The sequence below is a fragment of the Corythoichthys intestinalis genome, chromosome 3, assembly GCF_030265065.1.
Source record: "Corythoichthys intestinalis isolate RoL2023-P3 chromosome 3, ASM3026506v1, whole genome shotgun sequence".
Taxonomy (NCBI): Eukaryota; Metazoa; Chordata; class Actinopteri; order Syngnathiformes; family Syngnathidae; genus Corythoichthys; species Corythoichthys intestinalis.
The window spans coordinates 51,170,771-51,183,201 of NC_080397.1; the positions used below are offsets into that span (position 1 = coordinate 51,170,771).

Genomic DNA, 12,431 nt, shown 5'->3' on the forward strand with positions numbered 1-12,431 from the left:
TAAGATCATTGCGAGGCTAATCGCCGACAACATACAGTTTCAAATTCAAGATGCTTATTTCTTCCACCATCATTACAGTTTGAATAATATTTAGCTGGTACCAAGTGAAAAAAGCCATGTCTACGGATCATCAGTTAAACAGGTGTGTCCAAACCTTTTGCAAAGGGGGCCAGATTTGGTGTGGTAAAAATGCGGGGGGCTACCTTGGCTGATTTACATAGAACAATATATTTAAACAAATGTTAGCAAGCCCTTCTGTGTGTCACATTTGCTTTATTATTTTTTTAAATTCATAATTTCAACAGTCTCGTCTTTGTGGCGTTCTCTTTCGACATTCAGGCTCTTGCGAAACTGCGGTCAAGCCACCCTCCACTCGTTAAAACGAAGTCAAGCTAGCCGCCCCTCATTTGGTACATGTCAGCGTGTCTTGTTATTATCGCGTCACATCGAACTCTTTGAAAACAGCGACTGTCTCTTTGCAAATGAGGCAGACACAGTTGTTGCGTGTTTTATTGAAGAAATAGTCCAATATCCACCTATCCTTGAAGCGTCGGCCATCGCAGTCAACTTTTTTTTTTTTTTTTTTTTTGATTGTCGCCATTTTAGAAATCACACAGGGTAATGTTGCTTAGAGTGCTGCTCTTAATGTTTTTCAAAGTTTCGTGAGAATAGGCCGAGTTTCTGTGGAAAAGATAGTTGTAGATATCAGGGTAGCAGATGTCAGGCAGAGAGGGCGAAGACAGTGGGTCAAAAAATATCGATTTAGGCATCAAATATGGATCTGGCGAATGGATAGACTGAAGCTTTTCCACATAACGCCTTTTATGCAACGCATCCAATGAGTTTACTGCGTCTGAAAGCACTGGGGCTTCCATTAATTGCTCTATAAACTGAACGACTAATTGAAACCATTGAGAATAGGGCTAAACAGAGACGGACAATATGGCGGCCGGATACAGCGACACGTCATTCTGTGATGTCGGTGAGTAGGGTCTATACCGGAACTGCGTTCCTGACCGTTGTGGCCCACTTTCACCACTGCATAGCACTCTCAGTTGTATTGTATTGTAGATTACATGGGACAATAGATGGAAATTGTTTGTTTATATTGTGTGACATCAAATTACCGTCTGTTAAATTTAACTGTCCATCTCAAATAATTAGAAAATTTACACTGTGCTTGCTTGCAAAGCGTTAAAAGTACTGCGTATGTTGTCGTGACAAGCCGGTGGCAGGGGTTGGATGGGGGGTACCTATAATGGTCTCTTGTCCCCGGGCCCCTGCAAGTCTGTTAACAGCCCTGCTAAGACTAATAAGTATTATCGTCTAAAAGACAAAGACAAAATCAAAAGGGCTGCCAAAAACAACACTTTTTAATTGACGTATAATGCTGCGGTAGTGAAGCTGTAGTTTCTGGACCAAAGTTTCAAGAAGCATCACTCCAATGAGTGTAAGCAGCTGCACAGAGGGGAAAAAAGGCCAAGCGCAGCCCACTTGCAAGTGCACGTCAAACCAAAGCGACAGCGTGTGTGCCTTGCCCGTCACAGCGAAGCCGCAGTCGTCAAGCTGAATCATTGGGCCGCACCAATTAGTCGCCCGACTCCACGGGTGCTCTTTGCATGCATGTCGGTTCCGGCCGCGAGCCACACGGCCCGTGATGATGACTTGATGCTCAGCGTCTTGTTGATAGACATCGTGATGCCCATTATGTAAGCCTCCGCTCGGGAAAGAGGAGGGGGTGGTGTTAAGGCTCAGGGCTGGGCCTGGTGACATGGAGGCTGGGCAGGGAGAGAGAGAGACAGAAATGGGAGGAGGAGAGATGATCAGAGAGAGTAGTGCACAGCTGGTGTGAAGGCACGCCGGGGGAGGTCATCCACGCTTCTTTAGTACTGAAGACACTTCAGAACTCAGGACATTTTCTCATCTTTGGGCCACTTGTGGACATGCTGTTGCAACTTTCCTTTCAAGTACCGGAGAGAGAGGAGAATCCCATCATGGTGAACAGAGCGCAAGAAATGGGTATTCCCTTTGGCGACCATGACGCGGTCCACTGAGAGCATGGAGCCCGAGAAAGCTCACACACAGAACAGCTTCTTCATCAAGGCCGACGTGCCAGATCATGCACACTACGTGGTGGCAGCCTTCGTCCTGGTCATCGGCACGCTGGGTGTCGCGGGCAACGCGCTTGTCATGTTCGCCTTCTACAGGTCAGCGAGAGAATTGTTTCAGTCCTTTTCATCGGGAATGAGCACCTCTGCCAGAGATTGTTTCCCACTCAACTAAAGTATCGTAATTTTAGGTCTATAAGCCATTACTTTTTCCCCTGGCTTGAATCCCGCGTCTTTTAGTCCGTTGTGGCTTATTTAAGGATTTTTTTTTCCCTCCAGGCAAATGAGCTACATGCCATTCTGTGCAAATATCCTATAATACGAAATGGACACCTGTGGCTTTTAGTTCAGTGCGGCTTATATATGAAGACTAAATAAAAAAATTACAGTAGATAAAAGGTGAAATGCACTTCACATCCCAAAATACGGCACAAAATCTAAATGCTGTACTGGGTAGAAACTTTACGGAGAGGGTAAACAAAATATTCTGCCCCTTCCCACCCCCTGAAATAAACAATTAAAGTAATGAAATGGTAATCCCTTGGCAGGAATCAAATACTGCACAGTGGTACCTCTACATACGAATTTAATTCGTTCCGGGACCTGGTTTGTAAGTCGAAATGGTCGTAATTCTAGCGGGATTTTCCCAAAATTATACATTATAATTTGATAAATTTTTCCCACAGCCCAAAAACTATACACAGAGATTAAGGGGGGGGGGGGGGCCGGGAGGACATAGCCCCCCCACCGGTGGCTGAAAATGTCATTGCATGTAATGTTTTCTTTGAATTTAAAATCTAGACTTTGCCGGTAAAATATTGTCTATAAAAGTTGTCAAGCAATAAAACAATCAACAGAAATGAACAAAAAATATATTTTTAAAATGGGACAAAATCATCATGTGACTAGCACCTTATAGACGACTACTTGCTTTGCTTAGCCAAAACCACCTGAGGACAGATTCTGGCAGGAATATTCAGTCAAAAAGGATGCGACGTCTACTTCTCTTCTAGGTAAGACTGAAAAACACGCGCGTTCACACACGCACGCACACACAGCTGGGATGCCCATATGTACTAGCTTGGGCTAAGCTACTATCCGAGCATATATCTTGTAAGTGAATTTTATTGCTGACAATACGTTTCGGGGTCATCAACATGTTTTGTTCCCCCCTGCCACAAAAGTCAAACTCCGCCTATGCCAAAAACCTACGCTAAATCTCGAATAAATACTGCTGGTACCGGTGTTGTTTTTGGCAGCCATTTTAATTTTTGTCTTAGTCTTTTAGACGAAAATACTTATTAGTGTTAGTCATATATTAGTTATTTCAAAATGTGTTCATCTTCGTCTAGTTTCAGTCGAGAATTCTAAAAAATTTTCATCTATAAACTTCAACTGTTTTAGTCCATGAATAAATAAATGAATAAATAAAAGGTTCCCAACAATTTCGGATGAACATGACAGACGAGCACATAACTGTAGAGTTTACAAGGACATCACCATTTTCATGATGATGATACACACTCAGCAGGAGAACAGCACATTATTCGCAATTAATTAAACGCACCTGGACGCCACGAACTGTATGCAGGGCCGGCCCAGCCTATACGCAGACCATGCAGCTGCTTAGGGCCCCTGACCACTAGGGGGCCCCCAATCTGGCAATTGTTTAATTTATATTCTATTTTGTTTACTACAGTTTTCTTTATTTGACTTTTGTGAGTTTTGATACTTGATTACAAGCTTCAAAAAAATAAAAGTTCTTCCTTTACTTCTTTCTTTCCCCTTTTCGAAAAAGGTTTGGCGCTATCTACTGTAAGTACTGACAAACATTTGGGGTGAGAAGTTTAAAGTATGTAGTGCAACAATCTGATTAACATACAAAATATTGACGTATGGGTTGGATTGCATGTATGTATTTCACAGTACACTGTGACGAAATGGTGGGCCAAAAATATGGGCACCTTTGCATTATTTTGCTTAGGGCCCCCAATTGGCCTGGGCCAGCCCTGACTGTATGTAAAATGTTTTCTAAGAGTTTAAGAAGACACTGAGTCACCGCGCTAGATGCTAATTCTAATCCAAACGCTATGCTAACACGACAAGTTAGTTTAGTGTGTGATTATCACTCATCACAAACCTTTAATGGCTAAAGCAACATTGCATATCTAGCCAAAATAAGAAAGCAAAACTTACCAAGCAGCAACTGACACATATGTTCCACAAAAGGAGCCTGGAATGGGCACAGGCTTACTCACCGGCCAGTCAAATGACTGACACGACCAAACACTGCCAAATACAGTACGTGCTAACTACACATACAATAGGAAAATATCACACATTGTGAATTTATAACGGAAAAATGGTGAATTTTTATCGCGTTCTTGTGTCGTCAGACGACAAATGACATCCATCTCATTACGTTTTAGTCTGCCAAGACACGTTTTCAGCACGTCATCGTGACGTCATCGTCATGAAAAAATTGTTCGCTGACGAAATATCATCAACAGTGTTGTTTTCGACAACAATGACGATAACGAAAATATTTCGTCAACGAACACTATTTTTATGACGGTGACGAAACGATAATGAGCAAAAACTTCTTTTGGGAGACGAAACATAACGAGCCCAATGCCAATTTTCGTCTGCCGAGATGAAAATGCGCAAACGTTTCCGTCACATGTTCACAATTTGTGATATTTGATGTGTGGTTAGCCTTCATCAGAGCAGTGTCTTGTTGTGTCACTCCCCACCACTCTTCAACTCACTACAATCACTCCAGCTTGCACACATGAAGATTTATTTTCTAATCTTGGCCAGAGAAAAAACACAATATTGCTATAGCCTTTAAAGGTCTGTGCTGAGTTATCTTCACACACTAAATGCAACTCGTAGCGTTAGCATAGCATTCACGTTCACATTAGCATTGGATTAATGCTAACGTTAACCGCCAGCTTCCTCGAAAACTCACGGACAACTTTTTTTAACATACAGTTTGTGGCGTCCAGGTGGGTATAATGAATTGAAAATAATGTACTGTTTTCCTGCTGAGAGTGTGTTATCACATTGTCCTTGTAGATGCTACAATATCTGCTCGTCTGTCAATGTTCATTGGAAATAGTTGAAAACCTTTATTTATTTATTTAGTTTGGGGTAAAAAAAAAATAATTTACAGACAGTAAAAGTTTTTTAAAAATTAATTTACAGACGGTAAAAAATTTTTTAGTTTTCAGACAAAAACATTTTTAGCAAACGTCGACTAAAACTAGATGGAATTAGTCTTGAGTGTTTTGTCCTCCCCCCCCCAAAAAAAAAACTAGACAAAGACACATTTTGAGATGACTTAAATAGGACAAAGACTAATAAATATTATCATCCAAAAGACTAAGACAAAAATTAAACAGGGTGCCAAAATCAACATTGGATGATACAATTACAAATAGCATTTACCCTTACCAAAACAAATTTATAAATACAAATCGGAATAATAATATTATAACAATAATAATTATGCAACGAATCGGGTTGTAATGTAGAAGTTGTGTTTTGCATGCTGTTCCTGAACGCAACCTGTGACTGACGACAGAGTGAGAGAGGTGCTGAAGAGTTTTTACTTTGTCTTTTCATGTTATTGTTGGCGTCGGCTTCGGCAGACAGTAGCCGTGTTGTGTTGCACAAGTTCCGAAATAAATGATTAAAAACCTGACAAAGCTGCTGACTTCCTTGCTGATGTTACGATGATAATAATTGTCACCTTAACTAATAAAGACTGGCGAACGGAGGTAGGCGGAGGACCTTTGAGGTCGTAGACATATATCGGCCGTATTGTTGAGCCAGTTCTCTGGCGCACACCCCACGCTAATATTTAGCACTTTAGCACCTCTGCTGCTATTTGTAACTCGGTTCTCCTGCTATTGTCTGCCTGGTGTGTATCTCTATTATTTCTTTTACTTTGTTTCTTAAGTAATAGTGTATTGTACTGTATTGAATTGTATTTATTTCATTTTTAAATTTAATCATATTTTTTTTTTTTTTTAATTTTTACTCTAGCACTTTTTTGCGATCTTGCACTTAATACTTTTATCTTTGCTGCTGTGGTGTTATGGGCGCTGGAAAACAAATTCCCCTGAGGGAACCCTCCCAAGGGATTAATACAGTGTATTGAATTTAATTTTTCTATCATTTCCATGTTAATCATCGGCTTTTTCCCTTTTTCACCACCATCCATGTTGATTTCTCTCTTGTGGGAAAACAGTGAAATTGCGACGCTATTATAAATCGTCGTATTTCGAGCATGTCGTCATATGTTGAGACAAATGACGTGTCAGATTTTACGTTGAATATCGAAAGGATCGTATGTCGAGGTACCACTGTATATTGAAACATTTTCTTTATTGTTGCGTTTTGATTTAATACCTAGACAGCGCCAAATTGATTATTTTGATGAATTTGTTCTGTGACCATGCACATATCTCAACTCATCTATGCTCATTAAAATGAATAGATTTGCTTTTCCCTCCATAAATTTTGTTTATAAAAAAGAATTAAAATATCCCCTGAAACACCATCATGCATTATATTCTAATACAGCACAGTCATAGAATTTAAAAAAAAATAGAATAGAAATCAATAAAACATCTTTAAGTGCCTCAGTAAAATGCTGATGTTAGTCAACTTTTATAACCTATTTACTTTTCAAACAGCCTATTCTAAACTGAGTTTACTGCTAGTGTGGCTATACAGTGCTCAAATCTCAAGTATACACTTACAAGTCAAAGCAAATAAAAACTAAATGTCCGAATGACATATTGTCCCTTGAAAAATGAGTTGCTTGTTTGCATGATGCCCTCTTTTTTCCCCATTCTTCCTGATATGAACAACTTCCTGGAACACATAATGGGTTATACGGGGAATGGGTGCGCATATGTAATTGTGTATGATGAGGGCTCTTATAAGGGGCTTTTATACATTATCTCTCCATCACATCAACAAAGAGGTCAAAAGTCTGCCATTGTGTCCTGTTGGTAATATGCATTAATCACACAGGTTCATACAATATGCATTTACGCATTAGAGGTTCTTTTTCCATGTCAATGCATTGTCTTTGGTTAAAATGCAGTGTGGCCCTGTATGCTGAATGGATGAATTGAATAATGCAATGCACATGCACACAGACACATTGAAACATGCATGAGAACTTCCACGGTGATATAATGTGTCCTCTTTAGACTATTGCATTGATTTACGTGACCTAAATAACACACTCTCTCTTACCTAAGCTGTGGCTATGCTCTAACTTAGTATAGTGTGTGCTGTTTAGCAGCAGCTAACTGTGCTAGTTGATTCAGTACAAAGTTCCTACTAACACTTGTGCCCCAACCATACATGAAACTCAGAACAACTGAAGTTTTTTTAAATTATATTTGTATAAAGACACTTGCCCACCTAAAGCTAACAATCACACGAGGTCTACGTAATTTTAAACACTTGCCACTGACACACCCAGTCATCCAATGTTGAATCAGAGTAAAGAGCTTAGAGTCAAGTATTAAATATTTAAAGTTCAAAACACATTTATGAGAATACGATTGTTGGCAGAGGAAGGAAAAATCACAAACTAAAATAGCTTGATAAAGGATTTCAGGGCATTTTCCACACAAATTGTCTTGCTAACCTGTTGAAATGTTACGGGAAATAATGTAAATCATGAAGTTTAATTTTTGAAAAAGTACGCCCGCCTTTTATTATAATGGCATGTGTTCTGTATCCTCAAATAGAAGTTAAAAAAAAAAAAAAGTAAGACCAATACTGCAGTTTACCAAGCAGTTGTGATTATAGCACCACAATGGTCTGCATTCACCTCCTCCTGATGTTCATGTCATATTCACTAGACTGCACAAAGAACTAACAATAGAAGATCGCATTTAGGGTTTGAAAGCAAATGTCCAGTCCTCGAGAGCCCTCCCCCCCAGGTCAAACGAACGTTTGGTTGGCTGATGACTTGAAGCTCCCCCGTCTCGCCACAAAGACACACACACAGCCCCAACAGATGTCGGCAACATTCCGCCTCCTCTGCCCCGTTTGGAGAGAGGAGATATCAGAAGTTTTTTGTGTTTTTCGGCCAGCAGAAGCCACTGTAAGTCATGTAAAAAGATGTCAATATTGTGGAAGTGGGGGAAACACCACTAATTTTGCTACTGAAAGTCCTACCTGCATCAGAGTTAGCATAACATTAAACTTGCTAAACTGCAAAACTACTGCTGTCAGGCCAGCCTCCACAAGGAACAATGAAGTCAAGCTAGCCGTCCCTTATTTGGATCATCGTTTGCATTATGTGTATTACGGTAATATCGTCCCTACCAATGTTGATACCAAACCTACGTCCTAGCCAGGAATGTTATCAGGCTCCTGCAGAGCTTGCTGATGAGCTGATCATTTGATTCAGGTGTGTTATAAGAGGGAAACATGAAAACAAGCTGGACTGGGGCTCTCGAGGACTGAACTTGGGCACCACTGGGTTAGGGTTTCAAAATAGGATTGAAGTCCAAGTACAGAGTTTCAGATTTAGGTTTCTAGATGGCTTAAGCTTTGAAGTTTGGGTTTCAAATTGTGATTTCATGCCAGGTTTAGAGTTTTAAACAAGGTTGAAGGTTTCAACTTAGAGTTAAAAAAGCCTGTTGGACTGTTTTCTTTGTTAAATTTCTTCCTTCAGCATCCGCAAATCTGTCCTTCCTTCCTACTTTCTTCTCATTCTACTTTCCTTCCTCCATTTCCTACCATCCTGGTACCTTGCGTCCTCCCTCCCCTCTCTCTTCCCTTTATCCTTCCTTGGCAAATTTAGTACATCCAGATAATGAACTAAGAACAGACTATCTTTTGCAATACCAACCAGAGTAAAAAAAGGCAAATTAAAAGCAAATCCAACTCGAGACAAAAAAAAAAAAAAAAAGTGCCCAATGTTATGTACACAAACCAGAAGCTATAACATAAACACAAATAAATAACATACTAGTGATTTCCCGATCCGATCACATGATCGGAAAGCGGGCCGATTTTTCAGAGGATCGGAATCGGGTGAAAAGAATTGGGGTTTTAATTTGAAAAATATATTTATGTTTTTCTGCTTCATGCTCATACAGCTTCTCACCCTCCATCCTGCTAGCTTAGCAGTACGCCAAACGTGTTTTGTTTTTTTTCTTGGTCACCAGTGCAGTTACACACCAGTCTGTGGCAACGCATTCAAGTGAGAGGCTGTTTTCCGCAATGTGAGTGTCAACGCATTAGTGAATTTGGGTGGACTCACTCATTGAAGCATTTAATAAAGACAAGCATTTTTCTACGTTATTTTAATATTATTTTGAAGTAACGCTAATCTTACTTGAGTAGAATATTTGGCGACTCTTACCACTTGTGACAAAAATTCCCCAAGACGCAATTCTGCTCAGAGGAACCTCGGACTTTAAGACTTGTAGGCTCTGATAAGTCACAATTGTTCTCTTGTACTAAAATATGTTATTAGAAACACATGAAATTTTGCCATTGATTTAAAAATCTATAATATTTAGTACATGTTTTGACCTACGGAGAGCACCATGTTTTACGTGTGCAATGCACGCTGGGGGTGATGACGCGGTTAGGCTGGACTGGGAGAATAGCTGTGCTAGCTAGCAAGCGAAGTTAGTATGACGACTGGCATGATTTTGTCACATTCTGCTGCTGGTCAGATTGTTTTGTTATAGAGAAGTGGGATGAGTTCCCAACGTCGTACCTGCATCCAATTCCAGCTCATCAGCAGTGTCTTTAAACCGATCCTAGGCGGCTTGCCAAGATATTGACTGGCTGCCATTTGGCAGTTTGCGCCCCTTGTAGACGTTTTGCCGGTGTAGCACTGTTTTGTCATACTCTCGTCTCATCCTATCCCGTCTTTCCTTTTCATTTTGCTTTTGCTGCTCGTTTTGAGAAATAACGACAGTGCTGTCTTGCTCTTTAATGTTCCTCTCGGGTTCAAATTGAAAGGATTGAACGGATGATATGTATATGACGCTATAGTCATACTTTGGAAGCCCGGCAGCGTAACCAAGTGACGTCACCGCGCTGCGACGTCAACAACAATAGCGACCTACTAGTTAAACTAATTTTACAAATTGTATAAAAACGAAAACAGAGAGAGAGAGAGAGAGAGAGAGAGAAGCTTTGAGATCAAACTATTTTTACATGTAATAACGTTTATCTTTTAAGAACTAAAGGCCTTTCTATCCGTAGATCCCTTTCACGTACAATGTAGTTCATGATAATCTCTTTTGTGTTTGCACATAGCAACAAAAAGCTTCGCAGCTTGCCCAATTACTTCATCATGAACCTGGCAGTCAGCGATTTCCTCATGGCCTTTACGCAGTCGCCTATTTTCTTCATCAACTGCCTTTACAAGGAATGGGTGTTTGGCGAGATGGGTAATTACTTTTTTTTAATGGCACATTAGCCATCACTTCTCACACTGTACATAATAAACATTTGGGTGTGACACACAGGTTGCAAGATGTATGCGTTCTGTGGCGCATTGTTCGGCATCGCCTCCATGATAAATCTGCTGGCCATCTCCATCGACCGCTACCTGGTGATCACCAAGCCACTGCAGGCCATCCACTGGAGCTCCAAGAGAAGGACCACTCTGGCTATCGTCTCCGTCTGGTTGTACTCGCTGGCCTGGAGTCTGGCGCCTCTCGTCGGATGGAGTGAGTCTCTTACGTCCACCCTCCCAGTCAAAGGCCAGATATAGCACATACACTCACCCATCAGAGATACGTACTGTGTAGTGCGTCATCAGCAGTGTCGGGCACGTTACTTTAAAAAAGTAATTAGTTATAATTACTCACTACTTCTTCCAAAAAGTAACAGAGTTAGTAACTGAATTACTCTATAGTAAAAGTAACTAGTTACCAGGGAAAGTAACTATTTCCGTTACTTTAAAAAGAAGTTGTTGTACAGTATGTCAAAGAATTTGACATTTTCTGAGTAGTATTTGAGTCAGTTGAATAGAGAAGCAGATTTGAATTGCTTACCACAGATGTCGACAAAAGCTTTGCCCCGGGACATAAATTAAACATTACATGCACATTCTTTCCTTTAATTTCGACCAACTTGAAATAGGGCTGGGCGATATGGCCTTAAACGTGTATCACGATAAATTGAGCAGATTTATCTCGATAACGATAAATGACGATAAATTCGCCCAAGCGGACTGTTGTATAATTTGAAAATCTGAATCAATGCATGAAATACAGATTAACTATTTCTTGTTGATTTATTTACCAGCATTCAATTTGATATACTGTATTTAACAATTGTACATGCAGTCTAAACATTAAGTTTATAAAAATGTATTGTAAGCAATAAGAATTCAAGTATGAACATTTATAACAGCGTGTATGACTTGAACAATGTACATTGTCAAAATCAATATGCCTGTGCAAACATGTAATTGTAACACAAATGACTTGCAGCTTGAACAGTACACTTCAAAAAGACAACTTATTGTTAATGGCTGCTGTGACATAATTATTAAATACAAGTGTTTACTTTATGGTTTAAGGGTTTTTTTCCCTCCAGTGCATTTTTTAATAAATGCACGCACAATAAAAATAGCTGGGGCCATTTCTCGGTCATTATAAGTGTTGCCGTTGGATTGTACTTTATGCTGAATGCTTTACCATCACAGAAGCTATCAGAGGAATCACACACAGATACAAAATAACGCCACATAGTAATTGCTAGATGCAGTCCGTGCCCAATCCACTCATTAAGTTCAGCCGTTTCAACAAGGTTAGAGCCGCTATCCGACTCCATAACGTTCATTTGTAGCGTTAGCCGCTAGCTAGCGTTAGCCTGGCTACCAGTAGAAAGCACTGAAAGCACTGAATCTCCGGAAGTCGTGAGAACAAAGGAGGACAGCGGGTGAAAGCCCGTCTGGATGCCACCAAGAGTCTACTAAATGTCGGTTGAAAGTTTGGTGAACCTCCCTTAAGCCACACTCCATCACGTTTTGCTTGTAGCGTTAGCTGCTAGCGTTAGCTTACCGGGCTTTTGTTTGATTGGCTTCCTGATGATCACGTGACTCCCTACGTAAGCACATTCACTGCTTTCTTAAAGGGGAATGAACATAGACGAACAACACAGAATCAAAGCGGGATGAAAAGACTATATTTTCTTGTTTTATTAATTTACCGAATTTACCGACATGATCAAAATTACGTCGGTCATCGTTAAGAATTTCGGTGACGGTAAATTTTCGGTTTACCGCCCTGCTCTAACTTGAAATAGTGTTTA

The 12,431-nt window shown here is 40.2% G+C and overlaps 1 protein-coding gene across 1 annotated transcript in view; it reads left to right on the top strand.

The window, feature by feature from the left end:
- Positions 1-1,858: 1,858 nt before the first annotated feature.
- The window catches only part of LOC130913841 (melanopsin-A-like), a 49,772-nt gene continuing 39,199 nt past the window's right edge, over positions 1,859-12,431 (top strand). The window contains exons 1-3 of the mRNA XM_057832738.1: positions 1,859-2,207; positions 10,425-10,558; positions 10,637-10,840. Coding sequence (XP_057688721.1) covers positions 2,038-2,207; positions 10,425-10,558; positions 10,637-10,840 — 508 coding nt within the window. The 5' untranslated portion in view covers positions 1,859-2,037. The remainder of the gene's footprint in view (positions 2,208-10,424; positions 10,559-10,636; positions 10,841-12,431) is intronic.